The sequence below is a fragment of the Mus caroli genome, chromosome 1 (genome assembly GCF_900094665.2).
Source record: "Mus caroli chromosome 1, CAROLI_EIJ_v1.1, whole genome shotgun sequence".
Classification (NCBI taxonomy): domain Eukaryota; kingdom Metazoa; phylum Chordata; class Mammalia; order Rodentia; family Muridae; genus Mus; species Mus caroli.
In genome coordinates, this window is record NC_034570.1 from 54,412,654 (window position 1) to 54,436,254 (window position 23,601).

The 23,601-nt window shown below is 36.2% G+C and overlaps 1 protein-coding gene across 1 annotated transcript in view; it reads left to right on the plus strand.

Annotated features, from left to right (window-relative positions):
- The window catches only part of Nbeal1 (neurobeachin like 1), a 162,706-nt gene that overhangs the window by 108,565 nt on the left and 30,540 nt on the right, over positions 1 to 23,601 (plus strand). Inside the window, exons 35-45 of the mRNA XM_021162943.2 lie at positions 7,111 to 7,237; positions 7,915 to 8,063; positions 8,677 to 8,810; positions 9,711 to 9,812; positions 11,227 to 11,322; positions 11,797 to 11,921; positions 13,917 to 14,057; positions 17,251 to 17,381; positions 19,817 to 19,926; positions 21,758 to 21,875; positions 22,762 to 22,859. Of these exons, the coding sequence (XP_021018602.1) occupies positions 7,111 to 7,237; positions 7,915 to 8,063; positions 8,677 to 8,810; positions 9,711 to 9,812; positions 11,227 to 11,322; positions 11,797 to 11,921; positions 13,917 to 14,057; positions 17,251 to 17,381; positions 19,817 to 19,926; positions 21,758 to 21,875; positions 22,762 to 22,859 (1,331 nt within the window). The remainder of the gene's footprint in view (positions 1 to 7,110; positions 7,238 to 7,914; positions 8,064 to 8,676; positions 8,811 to 9,710; positions 9,813 to 11,226; positions 11,323 to 11,796; positions 11,922 to 13,916; positions 14,058 to 17,250; positions 17,382 to 19,816; positions 19,927 to 21,757; positions 21,876 to 22,761; positions 22,860 to 23,601) is intronic.

Genomic DNA, 23,601 nt, shown 5'->3' on the forward strand with positions numbered 1-23,601 from the left:
TGTGTGTGACTATCTCATATTTCAGAGTGGCCTCAAACTTGATAAACAGCTAAGAATAACATTAGACTTCACATCTTCCTAACTCCACCTCCTTAGTGTTGGGATTGCAGGAGTATACCACCACAATTGGGGTGCTTGGGAACAAACCCAGGTTGTTAGGCTCAGCAGTAGGTGACTTTTATTGATTATTTTATCAGCCGTAGAGTGAGTGTCTGTGTCTGTGTGTCTGTATGTGTGTTTTATTTTTACGAGTCAAAGAAATCTTAAGTAGAACATAGCTAAAATTCTACCGTCCTCATCAAAAAGAAGTATTTTAATGAAATAAAATTATGTTCTTTCTTTTTTCATATACCTTTTTTTGTTAAATTAAATAAAAATTTATGGATACATTACTCTCATCTTTTTCTGTTTATTTCAGGAGTATTTTGTGGAGCCATTTAATCGAAAAGCCCGTCAAGAGAACTTGAGGTACAATAATATGATTAAACAACTTAACAGTCAGCAGTTGGCGGCTGTTAGACGCTGGAAGGCGATACGGCTCTATCTTACGTGCGAAAGGGGGCCTTGGGCTGAAAAGTAGGTGCATGTTTTGCTCTTTAGAACTGTGGCATTATATGTTAAACTGTTAAGCTAAGTATGTTTTACTCCAGTTCTTTAAAGAGAACTTTGAATTCCTGTTCTTTATGAGTTGGTTTTGAATGACAGGAGGTTTGTGTGTACGTATTACTGGTCATGTGCTTGGCTCTCCGTTTACCCTAGTGTCACATGCATTAGACTTTAGACTCTAATACTCCATAACAGTGCTTCTGCATTTCTCACATCACCTTGTTAAGCTAGAGTTAGTGACGTTATGCACTTCAACATTTTACAGCTTAATATCGTCACTTCTTTTGGTATATATATTTTATAGCCCTTGTTTTAAATATGTAGTAAAGTAAACCTTTTGTTTATCTTTTTGACGCTCTGATCAGTGGATAAATATTTAGTTGGTGGCCACCTTTGAGCTATGGTGACAGTGCCACTGTGGATAGTTGTACCAGAATGTTCTGAGAGCATGCGTTTAAATCCTTTTGGGTATATAATATACATGCAAGTTCTGCATCCTACTTTATGTTTAGCTTAGGCATTGGCAAGGGAATGTCAGTATGTTTTCCAGTTTCACACATCCTAACTGATAGTTGTCATTCTCCAATTTTTCAAATAGCTCTTCCATTGTGCATATAAAGCATGGTCATATGATTTTGTTTTTCACCATTCTAATAACCAACAATGTTGAGTGCTGTTTTGTGTACTTGTTGGCCATTTGTATGCCTTTGAAGAGTGTTGGCTTGTTTCCCTTGCCTAGTTCCCCCACTGAATGATGGGCTTCTCACTGAAGTTGTGTGTGTCAGAATGTATGTATTCTCAGTGACTCTTCAGGTGATTTGCAAATATGTAGATGATTTTTCACTTTCCTGATTGTGACCTTTGTTCTTCAGAAGTTATAATTTTAATAAACCTAGTTTTTTTCTTTGCATGTATTTTATAATGTATTTAGGAAAGCATACCCACACCCAAGGTCATAAAACTTTACCTTTTCTTCTAAGAGTTTTATCATCTTAACTTTGATATTTTGGATTTTGATTCATTTGCAGTTATTTTTATTTGTAGTAAAACTTTTTAATATTATGGTTATGAAATTGTATTTAGCATGAAAGAATAAAGTAATGAAGTTAGAAGTCTGAAAGCTAGTGTTCAAATCTTACTTCTCTACCATTAAACCTCATGGCATCTTGGGTAAGTAATTTAAATTCTCTTAGGTTCATATATGTTGCAGTTAAACGTACTCATTTTAGTTTTCTTGACAGTTGTCCAGATGATAAACATAAACATTTACATTTGTTTCGAAAGTAGCTGCTAGCATATAGAGTAGTAGGTTTCCACATGCTGTTTGCACACATGTGCCATCCGCTGCTCTTACTCAGCCCCACTCCGCTGCTCTCCTTCAGGTTTACCCAAGTCTGCTTTTTTGTAGTGCTGGAAATCACACCCAGGGCCTTGTGAAAACTAGCCAATTGTTATATCTTGATCATTTTCTAAAGTGTGTTGAACAATTGTGAAGCACTTTATACTTGTTTATACCCTTTAAACAATTAATCTTTATAACTTTAAGTAATTTTACTTGTTTCATTGTGAATTTTATAGGAAACAGAATCAAATTCACTGGAAACTAGCCAATGTTGAAAATTATTCCCGCATGAGACTTAAACTGGTACCAAATTATAATTTCAAAACCCACGAGGAAGCTAGTGCCTTGAGAGATAATTTAGGTGAGTTACAGAATCTACCTGCTTTTATAGACAGATGTTGACAGGCTGCTTACTGTTGTTTATTGTTTTAGATGTTTACTTAGAAACAAAGGGGTATAGTATTTTAAAGTGTGTGTGTAAATTGGTACATGAATTCAGTGTTGTTAATTTTGGCCTAAATCTAAGATGAGTGTGTGTTTTCATTGACTATAACTTTCCAAAGAAAGCCAGTATTTTTACTGTATTTCATTTATGTTTTGTTGAGAAATAATATCCTTTCCTTTGACTATTACATTATCCTACTTCCCCATCCTTTAATTTATGACTCTTTTATAACCTGCCTCCCCCCTTTTTAATGTATATGACTATACTGTTATTTTCTTTAGACACACCAGAAGAAGGTATCAGATCCCATTACAGAAGGTTGTGAGCCACCATGTGGTTGCTGGGAGTAGAACACGGAACCTCTAAAAAAGTGCTCGCCTCTCCAGCCCAACCTGCTTTTAAAGAGCCCTAATTTTTAATGTCTTAGATGTGCCTTGTTTTAGAAAAGAATACTTTGCAAATATTTACCCAAGTAGTATTTCAAAATGGATTTTAAAGGGGTTTCTATAACTTTGTAAGAAGCTCTTCATTATTGGCTGTCATTTGTTCTCTTTTGAAGAAAAGTCTGAAATATGCAGAAGTATTTCCTGTGATGTGTCCATGGCACCTACATGTTTGCCAGGTCATAATTATTGTCACTGTAGCTGCTTCTGTACCACTTGTGTCTCATGATAGGTTTATAGATTAAACAAGTGCCAAATTTTAGACTTTTTTCCCATTTAACATATTGACCATTCCTACAAAGCTGAAGAAAGCCAGTATATCACTTAGGATTCTATGTTCTAAAGTAAATCAGATAATTATGATTTTTTTTCTCTTAATTTTTGTCTTTGATACAAACACTAACTTAATGTATCTTACATAGCAGCTTACAGTCATATATATAAGCCTCTCTGCCTTGTCAGTTTCCTGGCACTTGAACACTTCCTCTTCAAAATGTAGCTGTCCTCATTACCTAGCAGACACCCCCTCCAGTGCATCACTTTAGTTTGGTAGTAGTTTCAATCATGCTATTTCCCTGCTATTTTCCAAGAAATCCTTCTCTGGGAAATTCCCACTCCTTTTTCCTTACCCTCTCTTCTCTGCGTATGAGTTTATATCCTTTCCTCTTACCTCAGCTGTCTTAAATTCAGGAAAACCACCGTCCTTTTTTCACCTCAACTTTACTCACTGCATATTTTAAGAAGTATTCCAGTTCAGTGGTGACAGTAAAACTGGAGAGATGGGAGAAATGGTGCTCGACGGTAGTGAAAACTAGGAGCAAGCAGTGGCTCATCCTACAGTGCTTTCTGCTGTGTGCACTTCACAATTAAGTGCAGAGTTATTTTGTTTACTTCTTAAGATGGTTTGATATTTTGCCAATTCATGATGTTCTTTAGTAAGAAAATAGTTGCTTGTTTTGTTTCAAGTACACTTTGCAAATAACTCATTGCAAATATACAGAACAGGGTTATGTCATAGACTTTTCTGTAAAATGCTTGTATGTAATATTTTAATGAAAAGCCCATTAAGAACTCAAGACACCTAGTTTGCGATGGATAAGAAAATCTAGATTCCTATCTGTAATCACAGTACTTGTGAAGTAGGGGCAGAGGGGCAGAATGCCAGTGTCGTCGTTTGCTATGTAAAGTTTCTCAGGCTCGGGCCACCTTGAGAGACCAAATAAACGGATTCTTTTGACTGAGGAGCGTAGTGTCTGGTGCATGTCTTCAATCCCAGCTCACGAGGCAGTTCAAAAGGAGGTATCTGGAGTTCAACCCAGCCCAGGCAGCGTAGTAAAACCCTGACTCAGAACAGACAGAAAATTAAAACACATCTTTTATTATTTCTTTTTTTTGAGATTATAATATTATTACATCATATACCCCTTCCCTTTTCTCTCTCCAAATTCTCCCATGAACCTATCCTTGCTCTATTTCAAATTCAGTCTTTTTTGTTACATGCATATGTGTATATATTATATATCCCCACACACACCCCAAATCCATTTAGCATGTCTGTTGTTGTTATTGTCCTTGTTCAGCTCATATTTACACAGTCTAACCATGTGGTTAGACTTTATGGATGTATCTTCTGATGTTCCCAGGAGATATAGTCTCACGGTAAACTTGCTCTTACAGTCTTTCAGCCCTCTTTTCCAAGATGGTCTCTGAACCTTAGGTTTGGGAATTGTTTTATAGATGTATCCAGTTGGACTCAGCTCCACAAATCTGCATTTTGGTTACTTATGTTTTTCTGTAATGGTCGCCATCTATTACAGAGAGAGGTGTTCTTGATAAGGAGTGAGGGCTACACTTACCTATGGGTATAAAGACAAATATTTAGAGTGTAAAGTATTAATGCTAGTTTGCTAAAGTGGCAGCTGTTGGTTCTCCTCCAAGATCCATGGCTTCACTAGTCCTGAGTAGTTGGCTAGGTTTCTAGCACCAGCCAGAATTTCTTTCTTGTTGAAATCTAATTTGATCTTTAGTCCAATTAGAGTTGTCGCTAATCACCAAAGGATGTGTGCCACTACTGCATCTTAAGGTCACCATGTTGTGCTGGTCGTTGTGGTTCATAGATGTCATAGTGGGTAGGTCTTTTGGTTGCTTTCTTCCTTTGGAAGCTCACTTGAAGCACTTGGTGTCCTCAGCAATAGGCACTTGTTTTCTACCTCTAGAAGGAAACCAAGGACAGTAGCAAGAGCCCATAATGTTTTGGGAGTCTCTTGGTCAATCTTGATCAACAATCATGAAACTCCATCTTCTCATGCCAGGTGTTGGGTTTTTGTTATTTCAGCCTCCTCTCTTCTGTCTTTATCTCCCTCTCCCCCTTTCCATTTTCCTCGTCAGATCAGTAGCATCCTGCTAATCTCTTCTCTGTTGCTCCCCCACCTATCATACCCTATATGATCCCTTTATATATATCATACCCTATATACACCTATCATACCCTGATATGATCCCTTTTATTTCCCTAGTTTCTGTAGCTACTTCAGGATAGATACTCAAATAGGAAGATTTAAGCTAGAACCTCAGATGAGAGAGAACATCTAATGTTTATCTTTCTGGGTCTGGGTTACTCACCCAATACAGTCTTTTCTAGGTCCTTCCATTTACCTGAAAATTTCATGATTGCATTTCTCTTTACAGCTGGATAGTATTCCATTGTGTATAAGAACCACAATTCTGTTACCGATTGAGGGACCGTAAGGTTGTTTCTATCTCCTAGCTGTTGTGAATGAAGCAGCAGTGACCATGGCAGAGTGAGTGTCTGTGGAGTAGGCTGTTCAGTCCTATGGGTGTATGCTAAGGAATGGAATAGCTGGGCCATAGGGCAGATGTATCTTTAGCTTTTTTGATAATTTTCCACACTGGTTTTCCTAGAGGCTGCTTTAGTTTGAAATCCAGCCAGCAATGATGAAGGTTCTCTTTTCTCCATATCCCTTTCAGCATTTGTTGTGTGTGGAATGTTGATCTTTGCAATTCTGACTGGGGTTTTGTTTTGATTTGTATTTCTCTAATTGCTAAGGACAATAAACATTTTTTGAGATGGTTCTTAACCATTTTTTTTTCTTCCTTTGATGACTGTTCAGGTCCCATGCCCATGTTTTTAAATAGGTGGGTTGGGAGGGGGGGTTGTTGTTTTTTGTTTGGTTGGTTGGTTTGGTTTGGTATGTTTTCCTTGGTTTTTTTAGTTCTTTACATACTGTGGATATTAACTCTCTGTAAGATGTGTAGCTGGGATTCCTCTTCACTTGGTTGTTTTGTTTTTGTTTATTAAGTGTGCAGTTCCATGTAAGTTGGAGTGTTTTTAGAAAGTAGGAAGCACAGATTCAGAGAGCCTAGTGGCCGGACAGAATTGAAATCTAGTATCCCAACTTAGTGTCCATGTTCTTTCTGGTATAAAGCCCTTTGTTATTACAAAGTACTTAGTTTGTATCCTGTACGTGTATGTGTTTTATGTCTGTGTTAGGGCTACCTGTTCCTTCCCAGGTACCTCAGGAAGTGATGGCTCTGCTGATTGTTATTTGTTAACTGTAGACAACTGCTCATACAGCCTTTGCTTTCTTTTTTCTCTTTCTTTTGAGGCAGGCTCTCTATGTACCCCTGGCTATCCGTGAAACTCGATATATAGACCAGGATGGCCCTGAACTCACAGAGAGCCACCTGCCTCTGCCTTCTAAGTGCTAGGGTTAAAAGTGTGCACTACCACGCCTGGCCTGGCTGTCATTTGATATTTAATACAAGAATACAATCACATTGATATTAACTCATTGAAATTTATTTAATTATTAACTTTGTTTGTTTGTTTGTTTGTTTGTTTTTTGAGACAGGGTTCCTCTGTGTAGCCCTGGCTGTCCTGGAACTCACTCTGTAGACCAGGCTGGCCTCAAACTCAGAAATCCACCTGCCTCTGTCTCCCAAGTGCTGGGATTAAAAGCGTGTGCCACCACTGCCCAGCACTAACTTGCTTTTAATTAAATATAATTGATTCATAAATCTGTAATTTGCATAAAGTCAGCTCTATACCTCTTTCAGACTGCTAATCCAGTATTTACTCTATTTCTGAATCAAGAATTAGCCATTATTAAAAATAACTGTCATTTTAAAGGCATGTATATTTTATCACATGTATAATAATTTTAAAAAGTCCTCAAACATCAAAACTGTCAGAAAATACAGAAATGCTATAATATTTTGTACTAGTTTTTAATTCTTTTTTTTTAATTAAATAGGTGTTCAGCACTTACAGCCTTCCAGTGATTCATTGCTTTTGGAAGTAGTGAAACAAGTTAAACTCAGTGACATGGAGGAAGATAAACTAGAACTCCTTGAAGAGGACATGGCAGCTAGAGTAAATATGTATGTAAATAGAGTAAATATGTATGTAGAAGTATTTGAAAGCAGTTAAACTATGTTATGAGAAAGAGGACTGCAAAATTGTGGATTTGCTTGAGTTTGTGGCTTTCCAAACAGTTAATTGTTTAGTTACAAGTGTTGTAATTCTTTAACAATTAATGTCAGACCAGCTGTTAAGAATCTGAGAGTATTTACTGAAATTATTGAGGAAGGGTTTCTACGTAGGATTGTTGGGATCTGTATTTTAAATTATAAAGTATTTTTGAATGAAAATATTGAATGATGTATGACTTTAAGCTGTGTTTTTGTGGAAATGTGCACCAGAGTCTGAGAATATAACTTAGCAGTAGAGGGCTCATCCAGTGTGCATACCACAAGGCCCTGGGTTTCATCCGGGATGATTGTCCATGAAAGACAATTATTTGTATGAAATATAAAACCAAAAGAAAAGATAAAGCTATAAAAAGAAATCCATTCAGGAGACATTTAAAAGGTGGAATAATTATAGATACAAAAGTTAGTAAAAAATAAACATACTGCAAAACTATCAACTTTTAGCTAGACTGATGAGGAGTTTCAAAAGACAGCAACATAAACACCCAGTATCAGCAGTGAAGAAGACACTGTTCACCTCATAAGTGAGCTAAATTCATTATTGCTTCTTTTAAACTTTTGTTCAGTGATGAAAAGGAAGAACAGGATCAAAAGGAAAAATTGGTGTTGACTGAAGACTGTGAACTCATTACTGTAATTGACATAATTCCCGGCAGATTAGAAGTCACTACTCAACACATTTACTTCCATGATAACAGTATTGAAAAAGAAGATGGTGAGTAGTTCTGGGAAAATAATTACCTTTCATTATTAAGAATCCAGGTCCACGAGTCATGAATTAGAGGAAGAAACAAACAAGGTGGGACTGTGAAATTATAGTTTATCTTGTAAAATGAAAAATGGAGTCAGGAATTAGGTTCATTCATTCTCTTGCCTCAGCCTTGTGAGTAGCTAGGACTGTAGGCATGCAGAGCCCTCCCCACTTGCTTTCATCATCCTCATCAGCATTAATGTATTTTACAAGATTTGGCTTGAGGGTTTCACAGTAAACTTAGTTACAAAGTGCAGTCTTAATTTTATCCTACTTTTGTATATATACACTGTCCTGTAAGCTCTTTTTTATGACTAAATCTGAAGATCCACATCCTAGAAAGAGTTCTAGGGCATACATTTTAGAATTACTATCTGGCCTCATAGAAAGGTAGTAGAATAGCTTAGGGGTTCTAGAATAGTTTAAAAGAGAGAATTTATAACTCCTAATGAATGCTAGTTTTTGAATGTAGAATTCCTTTCCCCTGAGTATTACTTTTGGAAACAAGGAGATATTTTCTTCCTGGAGTGAGTAACTTTATGTGGCACCTCAGTCACAAAATTTCTTTTGTTTTCAGGTCTGGGCTTTGATTTCAAGTGGCCCCATTCTCAAATTCGAGAGATTCACTTACGTCGTTACAACTTAAGGAGATCAGCACTTGAGATTTTTCATGTTGATCAGTCCAACTACTTTCTCAATTTCAAAAAAGAGGTGCAGTACCTTTCTGGTAATCATAGAGTATGATTTTGAAATAATTTTCCAGCTACTGAGCTCTCAATGGTATTTTGGGCTATATCCCTGTTAATACAGAATATTAAAGAAGAAAATTATTCTGAGGCTAGTCAGTATATGAACTTTGTTGAGATTTGGGAATTGAGGTGGTTGTTTCCAGTGAGTGTGTACATACCATAGAACAGTTAATATCAGTCAATAGATGCCAGACAACATGCAATATATAAGATTAGACAAGCTGTGCATAGTGTGCCTAGATTTCCTTTTCTCTTCTTACGGGGACACTAATGCCAATATGATGTTTTGGCCTCATGACACTATTTTAAAAAGAACTGTCTTATGTGTACAAGGTGTAGTGTGCCTATAAGAATCAGTTATTTCATCCCACAGCGTAGTTCCTAAGGATTAGAGTCAGGTGATGAGGTTTGGTAGAAGACACCTTCCCCATTATCTATACTGTCTCCATGACCTCATTTAATATTGATCGCCTCCAAATGCCCATCTCTTTCCTATTATGAACTTATTAGTTGAGGAGCGGGTTTTTAAATCATAAACTTTGAAAGGACATATTCAAACCATAGCAGCAAATATGGTAAAGAAATTGAAATATCCAGAAGAGGTGAAACTATGGAACAGATAATAGATTCTGGTTTTCAAGAAATTAGAAAGGAGGCAGAATTGTGAATAACCACTGTCAAGTTGGTGCACTGGTGAAGAGTTTCTGAAGTAAAATAACGACGATAGAGATACCATGGGAAAGAAAGAAAGTACTTGTTCTTTAAAAGATTAACTATATCTTGGGAAAACTATACAAAAGCCATAATCTGTATTTGTCTTGACCAGTTTTTAAACTAAACAGTAGTTTTTTTTTTTCTATAGGTTAGAAACAAAATATATAGTAGACTTTTGTCACTTCATTCTCCTACTAGTTATGGAACAAGATCACCACAGGAGTTATTCAAAGCATCAGGATTAACGCAGGTAGGACATTTTATAGCTTGTTGTAATTTGATCATTTTACATCTTAGAATTTTGCTTAAAAAAATAAAACTTCTGATGTTTTTCTTTTGTGTGTTCTGACTGCTCTTCTTCCATCCATCCATCCATCTATCCACCCATCCATTTATCCGTTCATTCTTTTATTTGACTGGTTAGTTAATTAGTCAGTTTTGCTTTTGTTGATGCAGGGTCTCTCTACCTAGCCTTGGTTGTCTTGGAACTGACTTTGTAGACCAGTCTGACCTCAGACACTCAGAGATCTACCTACTTCTTCCTGCCAAGTGTGGGATTAAAGGTGTGATCCATTAGCCCTGGCCTTTGTTCCTCCACTTAGAATAAAATTCCAATTAAAATAATTATCTTTGTGTGTGGAGTGTGATAAGATTTGAATATATGACCCTATTTATGCCAGCCTTTTCTGTGAGGTCCTCCAGCCAAGAATTCTTTTCTGTTGTTGGAAATAAGCCTTGTTTAATAACATACAGTTCCTTTTGCTCTTGAATAAAGTTTATTCATTAACTACTAATGTCTCAAACTTACACCTAAGAACAATTGAGCTTTCTATAAATAGAAATATATCTCAAAATGAAGATTTCACTTAATGGATTGGAGGATACAGATTTCATATTTCACTGTTCACCATAATTCTAACCCTTTGCTTTTGATCCACAGTGAATTAAAGTTGATTGTTACTCTGTCAAGAAAACTCGGATGTATAACTTAACTATGTACAGTCACTAGAAGACTAAATATAATTTTGTGATTAATAGAAAGAAATGATTTTCTAATTCCACTTCATTTTGTTCTCTAAAGGTGGTTTTTCTTCAGATAGTCAGTCTAAAATCCATAACCGTATTAGCTTAGCTCATAGAATGCTTTAGCATGTTAGAGTACTGCCTTTTAGTACATATAGTGTGAAAATGTCAAAGGTAGGGCAGGCCTTTTAGAATTTAAAATTTCAAGTTAAATAAAACAATTAAAGAAGAGTCTTAATTTTTCCTCTTCCTGTTACCTAGGACTAAATCCAGAGTGATGCACTGAAAGTGCTCTACACTAGCCTGTATCCCCGGCTTAAGTCGTCCCAGATGTCCTCCAGCGTGCCATCCTCCCACCTCCACCTCCACACATGTAGCTGGAATTGCACGTGTGCACTACCACCCCAGAGTACAGTGTAGTACTTACGTTTAATTCTTTTGCTCTTTTTCTTAGACAGTAATTTTCTAAAGAAGTAAATTGTGAAGAAGTTGATTTGTCTCCATGTTAAACTTTTTGTAGCTCCATATCTTCAATCATGAAGATAATAGAGATAAGGATTACAAAATTAGGTTGGTTATTAATAATTGTCCCATTCTAAGAGGTTATATGATATGATTCTGATTTTTTTTATGCTGTCTAGAAATGGGTGAATAGAGAGATAACAAACTTTGACTACCTCATTCAAATAAATACCATGGCAGGACGAACCTACAATGACCTTGCACAGTACCCTGTGGTGAGTTTGTATAAATCTCAAAAATAAAATTAACTTATACTTTATAATGTATAAAAGTATATATGATATTCATGTTTTTATTTAGAAAAAAATGGGGAGGCTTGGGTACAGCTCAGTGGTAGAATGCCCTTGTACTGTATGTGAGGCTCTGGGTCCAATCTCAAGCACTGTAAAAGAAACACACAAGGTGTACATGCTTTGCCTGTATGTTTTCACCTTCATATTCTAAAGATATATTAAAACATGAAGACTAGTAATTAAAGGTAAAGTCCTTTTTTATTCTATTAAAAATAGCCCTGAAGAATTACTGAAAATTATTCAATTACTCAAGATAAATAAATATATCTTCAAAGTATTTATAATAGGAAAAACTATTCTCAGTGATTATCCTTCTATCTTTATGAACATCTTATGTTTGATGTTCTCTAGGTTCTCTAGGAAGAAATGTCTAAATTTTGAATTATGTCTCTTTAGTTTCCCTGGATTTTGCAAGATTATACTTCAGAAGAGTTGGACCTAAATAACCCTACTGTATTTCGAGATCTTTCTAAACCAATTGGAGTAGTTAATGAAAAAAATGCCAAAGCTATGCGTGAAAAGTAAGTACGTTTTAAATCTATTGAGAAACTCACTGTTTGAATTTGTACAGATTTCAGTCAAAACAATTAAATGTTACCTTTTCTAAATTAAAAAGGTTATGTTTAATTATTATTTTTTGAGTATGATTGTCTTTTTCTAGCATATAAATATGTGTACACTAAGCTATCTCTCCAGTCCCTAAATGTTTGAAAAAAAGTTTCTTTAATATGTATGGTTGTTTTGTCTGCATGTATGTCTGTATACCACTTGCATGCCTGATATCTGCAGAGGGCAGAAAAGGACATCAGATATGATAGAACTGGGTCACAGAGGGTTATGAGCCACACATGGGTGCTGGGGACCAAACTCAGGTCCTTTGGAAGAGCATCATATGCTCCTCACCACTGAGCCATCTCTCCAGCTTCATGTTATCTGTTTTTAACAGAAGCTACTTAAGATGTTTTTTCAAATATCTTATATTCATGGTACATATGTTACAGAAGGAAAATTTCATGTAACATACAGTGTATGTTCAATATATTTCACCATGCTTTGCTTCTATGTCACCCCTGTGATCTATTTTTCTAGACCATTTTGCCATACATTTTCACAAATATATATACAAACCAGATTTTATGTATCTATAAAATTTCACATATCTATAAAACCTAGGAACCACAATTGAGAGAGCAAATGTTTATGAGACCACCTTTACTCTCTCTCTTTTTTTAATTTAATTTAATTTTTAATTTATTTTTTGCATTCCATATTCCATTTTCCAACCTCCCCCACCATCCACCCTCCATCTGCTCCACATCCCAAACCTTCTCCCCACCCCACTCCATCTCCATGTACATTCACTTTTGTGCAGTTGGCATAACTGCATTCTTCATTATGACTAAAAACAATTCTATTCATCCATTCTTCTTGTTAGATCCCTGTGTTGGTTCTGTAGCTTAGTTATTGTTAATAGTGCTACCGTAAACACTTACATGCAAGTTGACTTAAAGTCATCTGGCTAACTACCCTAGCGTGACATGGCTGGGTCATGTGGTAGATCTGTTTAGTATTGTGAGAAACGACCACAGTAAGTTTATGTAGTGGGTGTAATGAGAGAATTGTCTTTTACAAATTGTGCTGTGATATCTATGTGTATGTACACTGTAACACACACATTAAATAAATGTGATTTTAAAAAAATGAACTATACTTACATTGCAGGGAGTGTAGCCCACTTAGTTGTTATGTATGAAACTTTGGTTTGACCCTCGGTGTTGCTGAGTAAAATTTTGTATATTATTCATTAGAATAAACGTTAGTGCTAGCATGTTGACACAGTGGATAGAGGCTCTTGCTACCAGTCCTTGCAATCTGAAATTGAGTCCCAGAACCCATATGGACAACTTAGCAGGTTGTTCTTTGACCTCAGTATGTGCACCATCATGCATGCACACACACAAAGAGTGAATTAAATACTGAAAAGTAAAGTTACAGCAAGGAAGTGAATTAGATTTGACAAAAATGTTTTCTAATCTCTATTTCAAAAATTTCTGTAGTCAACATACCTTACTATTGTATTATGCAAAGCTTGTGTGGCTGGAGAGATGACTCAGCAGTTGAGAGCATCGGTGCTTTTGCAAAGCACTCGGGTTCAGTTTCCATTACCCAAATGGCTGCCTACAAGCCTCTGTAACTCCAGGTGCAGGGGAGCCTACTCCCTCTCTGGCCTACACTGACACTGGACATGCAAGTGGCACATAGACATTCAGGCAAAACACCTATATGTTTATCATTAAATAAAAGTTACCTGAAATGCTGCAAAAGCTTCTTTTAGTGATATTTCATTATTTGTGAAACATCCTTAGAAATTAATTTTTCCCATAGTTATATGTGGGATGTAGATACTTTATTTACTAGTAAAGCATACGACTAAGGATTGACTTTTCAAAGAATACTATATTTTGACTCTAATTTCACCATTTTGCTATAGTTATAAAATCCACTTTTTTTTAAAGGTACGAGAATTTTGAAGACCCAATGGGAACAATTGATAAGTTTCACTATGGTACTCACTATTCCAATTCTGCGGGCGTCATGCACTATCTGATCCGCGTGGAGCCATTCACCACCCTTCACATCCAGCTTCAGAGTGGACGGTATGCTAACAGTTGAGCTATTTTCCTCTGATTGTAAGACTCAGAACTAGTCACTTTGATGTCATGTTCCGAATGATGGGAGTCATGGCTTTTAAATTTTCTACTAGGATTTAGTCTAGAGAAAATCAGCCAGAGTAGTTTAAGAACAGCTCATTCAAATTGATTCATATATAAGAAATTTGAATATGACTTTTTCCACTATTATTGTAGTGTACATTTGGAATCCCTACCATTTTGAGAAGTCAATCAGATATTTATTATTAGATATCAGACCAAGGATGTTGCCCAGTGGCTGAGAAGTTGTCTAGCATGTGCAAGGTCCAAGGATCAATTCCAAGTAATTACTCCCTCCTCAAGTTACAGAACTCATGTGGTTTAGAGCTAAGTCTAAGCTCTCCCTAGTCACATCTTAGCAGCACTACAGTATTCCTAAGAATGTTTTTCATAAAGACTAGATAGAGGAAGCAGTTGGGAATTCATAGCAGCTACTTGAAAAGGTCTGTAATACTGCTCTAATAGTAGACTCTGTTACCTGTTTCACATGTTGCTAATTATTCTAAGGGGCCTGCATGAACCCTCCACTGTCTGTACTGTCTAGGTAGCGTTTTGTTTCCACTTGTCTTAGTTCTGAGCACTGTTTTCCCAGTTAGCACTATACAAACACTGCCTGTTCTTATGTTCTTTCCATGTAACATCTATAGGGAACCTGTATTCTCTACCCTGTCTCTCTTTTAATAATTATTTTTTATTTTAATTTTATGTGTATTGGGGTTTTGCCTGTGTGTATGTCTATGTGGGTGTGTCAGATCTTGGAGTTATATACATGTGAGCCACCATGTGGTTGCTGGGTATTGAACCCAGGTCCTCTGGAAGAGCAGTCAGTGGTCTTAACCACTGAGCCATCTCTCCAGTCCCCTCTACCTTATCTTAACTGAGTAAACCTTGGTTTTCAAAAAGAGGTTCAGTCTCTAAGATTTTTAATCATCAATAAAATGTTGCACTGATATAATTTCCCTTCATAAGATATTGGAAGTATAACTAGGTTTATTTTGTTTTTTTTTATAATTTTATGAAAAATGTAATTTCACAAAGCTTTAAAATGAATTGTTTGTGCTTATAAGATACCATCAAGAAAGTACAACCACCAAGACAATCCATTAAGGAACTTGTATTTAGAATATATACAGAATCCTTACAACCAGATAATACAAAACTGAAAAATGGAAAAGGGTCTAAATAGACAGGTGTCTAATGCATACAGAGATGTGCAATATCTTTAACCATCACGGGAATTCAAGTCAAAACCACAAAGAGAGATCACTTCCCATCCTATGATCAGTTGTTAAAATAAAAAAGATAAAAGCTGCCGGGCGTGGTGGTGCACGCCTTTAATCCCAGCACTCGGAAGGCAGAGGCAGGCGGATTTCTGAGTTCCAGGCCAGCCTGGTCTACAAAGTGAGTTCCAGGACAGCCAGTTCTATACAGAGAAACCCTGTCTCAAAAAACCCAAAAAAAAAAAAAAAAAAAAAAAAAAAAGAGAGAGAGAGAGAAGATAAAAGCTACTGTTTGAAGGTTTTGATGTAAAATTAGAAAATAACAGTAGTAGAATTTCAAAATAGTAATCTTTATAGAAAACAGTCTGGCAATTCTCCAAGACATTAAACATGAAATAATTATCACTAGCAATTCTGCTCTTAAATTTCTACCCAGCATGATTGAAGACATAAAAATTTATGCACCCATGTTAGTAACAGCATTGCTGTGAATGGATGACTGGGTCAGAGATTAGTAGACATTTACAAACGGGTGAACTTTATGGCTGGAGATGGAGCTCAGTTGATAGGATGTTTACCTAGCAGGCCTAGTGCCCTAGGTTTGAGCCCACCATTGTATAGACCTGATGTGAAGACACAGTACAGTAATCCCAGCCCTCCGGAGATGGAGGTCAGTGCTTAAGGTCATCCTCATCTACGTCGCAAGTTCAAGACTGCATTACGTGAAGCTCTGTCTTTAAAAAGAAAAAGAAAAATCAGTATTTACCATTTTTACTAAAACCCATAGCTTAATTTTTCCAAGAAAAAAATCAAGAGAATGTTATGTTTTTTATAATTAAGGAAAGCACAGTCCAATTAGAACATTACCACTTGAAATTTCTCCAGCCATCATTCATACCTATAATGAAACCTAAATCAACTAGTTAAAATTTATGGGCTGAGGAAATAGCTCAGTTGATCTCTTGCCTTACAAAGTATGTGGACCTGAGTTTGGCTCTCCATCACTCATGTAAGAATCTGAGGATTGGGGACAGGCTAATCCTTGACGCTCACAAGCCAGCCAGTCTAGCTGGTTATCGAATTCATGGGATCCTGGTTCAATAAGAGATCTTATCTCAAAAAGTTAAAGTAAGCTACTGACACATGTAAATAATTTAGCCACAATACTATCGCCCTACTGGCTTTTAGTGAAGAGTTTCTGCTAATAATGTATTAACGGTTAGCTCAGAAGCATTTCTGTAAGTCTCTTAATTGAAAATATAAGTACTGTTATATTTAGCATTATTTTGAACTCAGATTTTTTTTTTTTTCTTTTACAAACAATCTCTCATGTTGTAGCCTACCTTGCCCCGGAACTCACTCTGTATGCTAGTCTGATCTTGTAGTTGAAAAAGTACTTCCTTGGCATTCCCAAGTTCTGGGATTTTAAGGCAGTAAACTCTATGCCCACTGTATACTTTGATCTTTTCAAATATATAACTCACATTCACTTTTTGTAATAAATTTACTCATCAAATTTTGTGTCTTTAACATTCTTTTGTGGTTCAGCCCAGAGGCCTGAGCATTCCAGGGATGACCTCTACCCATGTCCTGCAGAGTCAGCATACACCTTTGCTTAAAAGTCTCTTAAGATTATATTTAATTAACATGAAATTCTGTTCTAGTGAGATTTCATTTTCAGTTAATTTAAACAAAACAATATTTTGTTTTGACAGTTATAATGATAGTATTAACTCCTGACAACAAATAATGAATTATAGATGACTATCATAAAGATAAAAGATGTTTTCAGATATTAAATAGGAAGATTAAAAAGACCAGCTGCAGTCATGTGGAAGTTTAAAGAGAACTTAAATGTTCTTGATTTACACGTCCTTGTTTTCATTCATTAAACTCTTGTCTTTCGTTCCCATGAGCAGGTTTGACTGTGCAGACCGGCAATTCCATTCCATCCCTGCTACCTGGCAGGCACTTATGGATAATACATATGATGTTAAAGAACTTATTCCTGAATTCTTCTATTTCCCAGAGTTTCTAGAAAATCAAAATGGTAAGAAATAGGGGATATAAATTTTCATTCAACAGGTTCCAATGAAAAATACTGAAAAACAGTTTTGAGGACATTTTCTGTAATATTGCATAATTTATTTAAGGTTGGTTTTGTATGTAGATTACTCAGTGACAGAATTTAACTTAGACCAGAGAAGTGACATACAGAGCTAAGTCTTACTTCACCTTACTTTGAGGTGATACAGAAAAGTAAGATATGAGTGGGATTTGGACACATGAGAGAACGTAGCTATGAGCACAGTCTTTAGTAGACATCTAAAGCTGTGCTGTACACTGCCCGCCATTACAAGTCTTTGGAGGAATTGGACCGAGGTCAGTGAGCCGATCCATGAGCAAGCAAACTTAGGTTTTCAGAGAATCATCACAACATATTGACCAGCTTACTTATGTGTTTCCTATCTATAATTGCTTTTAGAAATTAATGATCAACTTGAGTAGTTACAAGAGATCATATAATTCACAAAGATAAAAATGTTCTTTCACCTTTAAAGAAGACTTCTACTGACTCTTTATTTGGAATGTACAAAAGGTGCACGTTTAAAAAGGTGCTCAGTCATTCCAGCTTTTGAAAAAAATTAGGTTTTTGGAGTAGAGATGCATGATTGACAGTTACATCTTAGAAATATCCAAGTATTTTTTCTGTAGTTATTTTGCCTTTTTTTCTTTCCTTTTTCCCCCCTTGTGTGATGCTAGAGATTGAACTCAGAGACTAGCACACAGTTTGCAGACACTCCATAACCAAACTGCTTCCCTAGCCTTACATTTGTTTTTAAAGCACAACTAAATATGCAAGATTTTGTTTTATGTTTGATGTAGATTGTTAGTCAGCTATTAGACTGTAATTTACTAAAGCCACTAAAGTGTATCAGGGAGAGGAGAAGTGATTGGGCTGAATTTGAATGGAAAACTTTTAAGATCCTCTTTGCTCCGCAATGTTCATTGGAGCTGATTGCTCCCTGTGACTTCATGGTGCCTATGTATAACTGTAATTATCTAATTGATTGATATATAGGAACTTGGGCGGGAGAAGACAAATAAGATTTTAGGTTTTTTTTTTTTTTTAATTCAATTTGAGAGATTTTTGTTTCAGGTTGTATAGTAGTATCATGGCCAATTTCTTTCTGTATGTCCACTCTGTTACTCCAAGTATTTTGGCTTTGCTTTATGGCTAACTCTTCTCTTTGTTACAAATAATTGAAGAAGCTTGAAACTACAGCATCTTGCCAAGATGCAGATATAGATCTGTTAATGTCCTTTCCTAAGTATAACCCTTATAGCTTCATTCTCTAGAACTGTCCTATACCAACCACTTAGCTAATCACATGGAATAGATATGACGTTCAGGGCAGAAATGAATGTGCAGATGAGCCGTAGGTTCTGCCGTAAATTCTAAGGGAGACAACTTCCAAGTGGACAAAGAACGTTAGCTGCCACACAGGGATCACTCACCAGAAAGCCTAGCACCCTGTGCTCCCTGTCACTTGGACTTTTAAACCTTACCTAGACTTAGGAAACGTGCTATTTCAAGGTAGCACACTATTACTTCAAGACTTTTTGTTTTAAGAATATTTTAAGACAGTTTTTCTTCTCATAGTGTACGAACAAGAAAACCTCATACATGAGAAAGTTTTGTCACATGTCATATTCCAGCAGTAATAGCAAGTGTTTTGTGAAAGATAGTATGTTATTCTTCCATAAAGCAAAACTCTGAGTGAGTGAGTTCAGGGTATAAGTTACACCATAAAATTTTAATGAATGGTATTTTATAAATTAACTATTAAAATGACCATTATTCAATTTTAGTTGTAAGGATAGATAATATTTCATTTTGATTTAATTGGATCAATTAAAGAGTGGATTGTTGTGCCTTCACTGTTCTTTTTTCTTTTTCATTTGCATGCGTGTGTGCATGTTCATATGCACTTATGTGTGGAGGAATGTTTTGTGTGTGTGTGTGTGCACATGCACACTTTCAAATACAACCATGCATTTATATGTAGAGGCCAGAAGTAACTATCTTTAATCCCACTCCATGTTACTTTTTGAAACAACTGGGTACCCAGCAAGTCTCTAGGATTCTTCTGGCTCCACCCTTATTTCTGTGGTTACTGGCATGAGCCACTGTACCTAGCTTTACATGGGTGATGAAGATGCAAATTCAGATATTTATGATTGAATAGCTAAAATTTACCCACTGAGCATCTCCCAAGTTTCCCATCCCGGCTTTTCTAAGAAAAAAAAATTCTTACTCTGATATACCTTCTAAAAACAAGTTCAAAAATGTTTTATGTATTTAATTAAAGTATATTGCAATAGACAGATGAGTTAATTTTTTCTAGTTATATGTTCTCCTTTATATTTGTTTTACATCATCTTTTAAATAGAAAATGTTCTGATTTTTTTTATGTGTCTTAGAATTTAATTTGGGTCACTTACAAGTTTCCAAAGAACTGGTAAACGATGTTATTCTTCCAAGATGGGCTAAGTCAGCTGAAGATTTCATTTATAAACACAGAAAAGCTCTGGTAAGATTTCTGGTGAATCACATTGTCTTAGGCAGGGTTTCTATTCCTGCACAAATATCATTACCAAGAAGCAAATTGGGGAGGAAAGGGTTTATTCAGCTTACACTTCCATACTGCTGTTCATCACCAAGGAAGTCAGGACTGGAACTCTTAACAGGTCAGGAAGCAGGAGCTGATGCAGAGGCTATGGAGGGATGTTCTTTATTGGCTTGCTTCCCCTGGCTTGCTCAGCCTGCTCTCTTATAGAACCAAGACTACCAGCCCAGAGATGGTCCCACCCACAAGGGGCCTTTCCCCCTTGATCACTAATTGAGAAAATGCCTTACAGTTGGATCTCATGGAGGCATTTCCTCATGGGAGGCTCCTTTCTCTGTGATAACTCCAGCTGTGTCAAGTTGATACAAAACTAGCCAGTGCACGTGTCTTATTAGATACAGATTTGTTTTTCAAAGATAAGTTAAAGTATACTTTTTTCTAGATTAGTTTGTTACCTGTTGTATATTACTGTTCTAGAAAGTATGATGTGGTAATTTAATTTTAGGATATAAATATTATGATACCATTCATGAATATATAACAAAGTTCAGATTCCCACTTTTCCTTTTTTTTAATAGCTTATAACGGTATATATGCAAATCTATCATAAGTACCAATGATAAGAGTCATAAGTTTTTTATATGTGGTATATAGGAAATCAAATTTCCTATTTAATCAAGTTTTACATTTTTTTTCTTGAATTGAAAAGTTTTAGACAACTAATAAAAAGAAACTACCATAAAGATGCTTTCCACCTGTCTCAGTAACTCTTCTAGATTTTGGAGGATGTTAGTAGCTTTTTTGTGTTGTTTTCTTTGCCCAGTAGATTTGGGGACATTTTGGATTTCTGATTTTTGAGTTAGGGATGATCCTCTACAAATATTTAAAAATCTGGGAAACTCCGCAGTCCTAGTTGTGGCAAGTGGCAATTAAGTTTCTTTGATGGCTGAAGCCTAAATGTATGACTTTAGCCTTTACAACATGGTATGAACATTGAAACAAAACAAACAGCAACTAGCAAAATCTCAAATATTTGTAGCCCTAAGCATTTTTTTGTTTTGTTTTGTTTTTTTGAGACAGGGTTTCTCTGTGTAGCCCTGGCTGTGTGGAACTCACTTTGTAGACCAGGCTGGCCTGGTCTACAAATCCGCCTGCCTCTGCCTCCTGAGTGCTGGGATTAAAGGCGTGCACCATCATGCCCGGTTTAGCCCTAAGCATTTTTCATAAGGGAAATTCTAGTTCTCTGTGTGTATGCTATATGGGTTGTTATTCTGCTTACCCAGCTGGTATAATTTAATTTTGCAGTTTACATTTTTGTTTCAAATCACTTGAGCATGAGTACATTTTTCAATTTTTCCAAAAGATCAACCAAGTTCCTAATAAAACCAGCCTAATCCCTTTAAAAGTTTTACTAGTGCCTAGGTAAATTTCCAACATGGAACTGAAGCAGTAGTGAGAGTTTAACAACTGTCTTAAAGCACTTCATTCACCAAGCAGCACTCTCCTTTTACAAAAATGTGTACAAGTGTTTTTGCCCGCATGTATGTCTATATACCACGTGTGTGCAGTGCCCAAGGACACCAGAAAAGGGGGGTCAGATATCCTGGAACTGGAGTTTCAGGTGGCCGTCAGCCTTCAAGTGGGTGCGGGGCATCGAACATGCTTTCATTAGAAGGAAAGCCAGTGTTCTTAATTACTGAGCCATCTCTCTGGCTCCATGCCCTTTTAAAAAGGATGAATTTAGATTATAGTTGGAAGATACTTCCATTAAGTATTAACTTTGTTCTCTTTCTAGGAGTCTGAATATGTTTCTGCTCATCTTCATGAATGGATAGATCTGATCTTTGGCTACAAACAGAGAGGGCCAGCTGCAGTGGAGGCACTCAATGTCTTCTATTACTGTAGTTATGAAGGTACCAGCCAGAATACCTCCTCTCTCACAATACTTAAACGGCATTAGTATTTGACCTTAATTATTTAACATGGGAAAAATACATTAATAAAATATCTTTTCAGTTGGAAGGTCACAAAACTGCTGTTATTTCAATTTTGTAGTAGAAGTTTATGATTTTAAGATTATGTATGTATGCATGCCTGTGTGTGTATGTATGTGTGTGTATATACATATATATGGAAATCAAATTATAAATGACAATTGTTTTATGCTTTTGGTTTCTTGTATGGGATATCGAATTTTCTGTTTTATTAAGACAGATTCTCTCTACATAGCCCTGGATGTCCTGGAACTCACTCTGTAGACCAGGCTGGCCTCGATTCCACAGAGATCTATCTACCTCTGCCACCCAAGTGTGGGATTAAAAGCATATGTCACCACCACTGGGCATCAGGTCTTCATTGAATATTACAAATTTTACTTTATTTTTAGTAAACTTTGAAAGAAAACATTTAGAATTATTAACACTAGCTCAGCATCAAAACTGATTTTTGAGAGCTTTGGCAGAAAAAAATGTCTCTTTTTAAGTCTTTGTTGTGTGTATATGTGTGTGATATATGTGTGGGTATACAAGGAAGCTGGTGGTGTACATTAGCCTTATCTACCCCAGTGCTTCCTCCCTTATTATTTTAGACAGGATCCCTGATGTGTACCCACATATGTACATGCATACAAACACATACACACAAATGCAAATATTTAATGTTTTCAGAAAATTACTTTCTGGTGACATAAGTTGAAGACTCATATTTTGTTTAAAATGTGTTAATCATTCCTTGATGTACTAATCAGTGTCATGCAGGTTTGTTCTTTCTCAATAGTGAGTTGATGATTTCTTGTTTTAGGTGCTGTAGATCTTGATGCCTTAACAGATGAAAAGGAAAGAAAAGCCTTAGAAGGGATGATTAATAATTTTGGGCAAACACCTTGTCAGCTGTTAAAGGTAAATAATCTAAGTTATTGATACCTTTTAGCAACAATTCTCAATCTTCCTAATGAGAGGACCCTTTATTAAATTTCCTCATGTTGTGGTGACCACCAACCATAAAATTATTCTTGTTGCTGTTTCATTACTGTAATTTTGATACTGTTATGAATTATAATTCAAATTTTTTTGATCTTTAGGATTTGTTTAGATAATAAAGATGTCGATCTCAACAGGAGGGGAAATGAAAAAATTAAAAACACTCTATAGGAAAGTGGTGCCCAAACCTTATATTGAGATAGAGTTTGCCAAAAGGGTTGCAGCCCACAGGTTGTGAACCACTGGCCTACAGAATGCTGTTTCGAAGTAATCTGAGGTTTGAAGAATAGTAGAGTCAAGTCCTAGCGTATGTAATTGATAGTGGGTTTTTACATGAGTGGTGTTATTTGTGAGCTCATTGTTCCGTCCCCCTTCCGGTAGACTGTGGTAGCTCATGCCTGTAATCCCAGCACTTGGGAGCTTCAGCAGGAGAGTTCAAGATGAACTACATAAAGACTGAAGCTTCTGGGCTACATAGTGAGATATTGTTTCAAATATTAAAAGGAAAAGAGAGGCAAAAATACAGAATAAGCTGGGCCTATTCTATACCTAGAGGTGTAAGCCTGTAATTCTGTCCATTCAGGAAGCTAATGCAGGGGCTTTGTGAGTTCAGTACTTGCCTAGGTTACAGAGTGAGTTCAAAGGCAGCCTGGCCAACTTA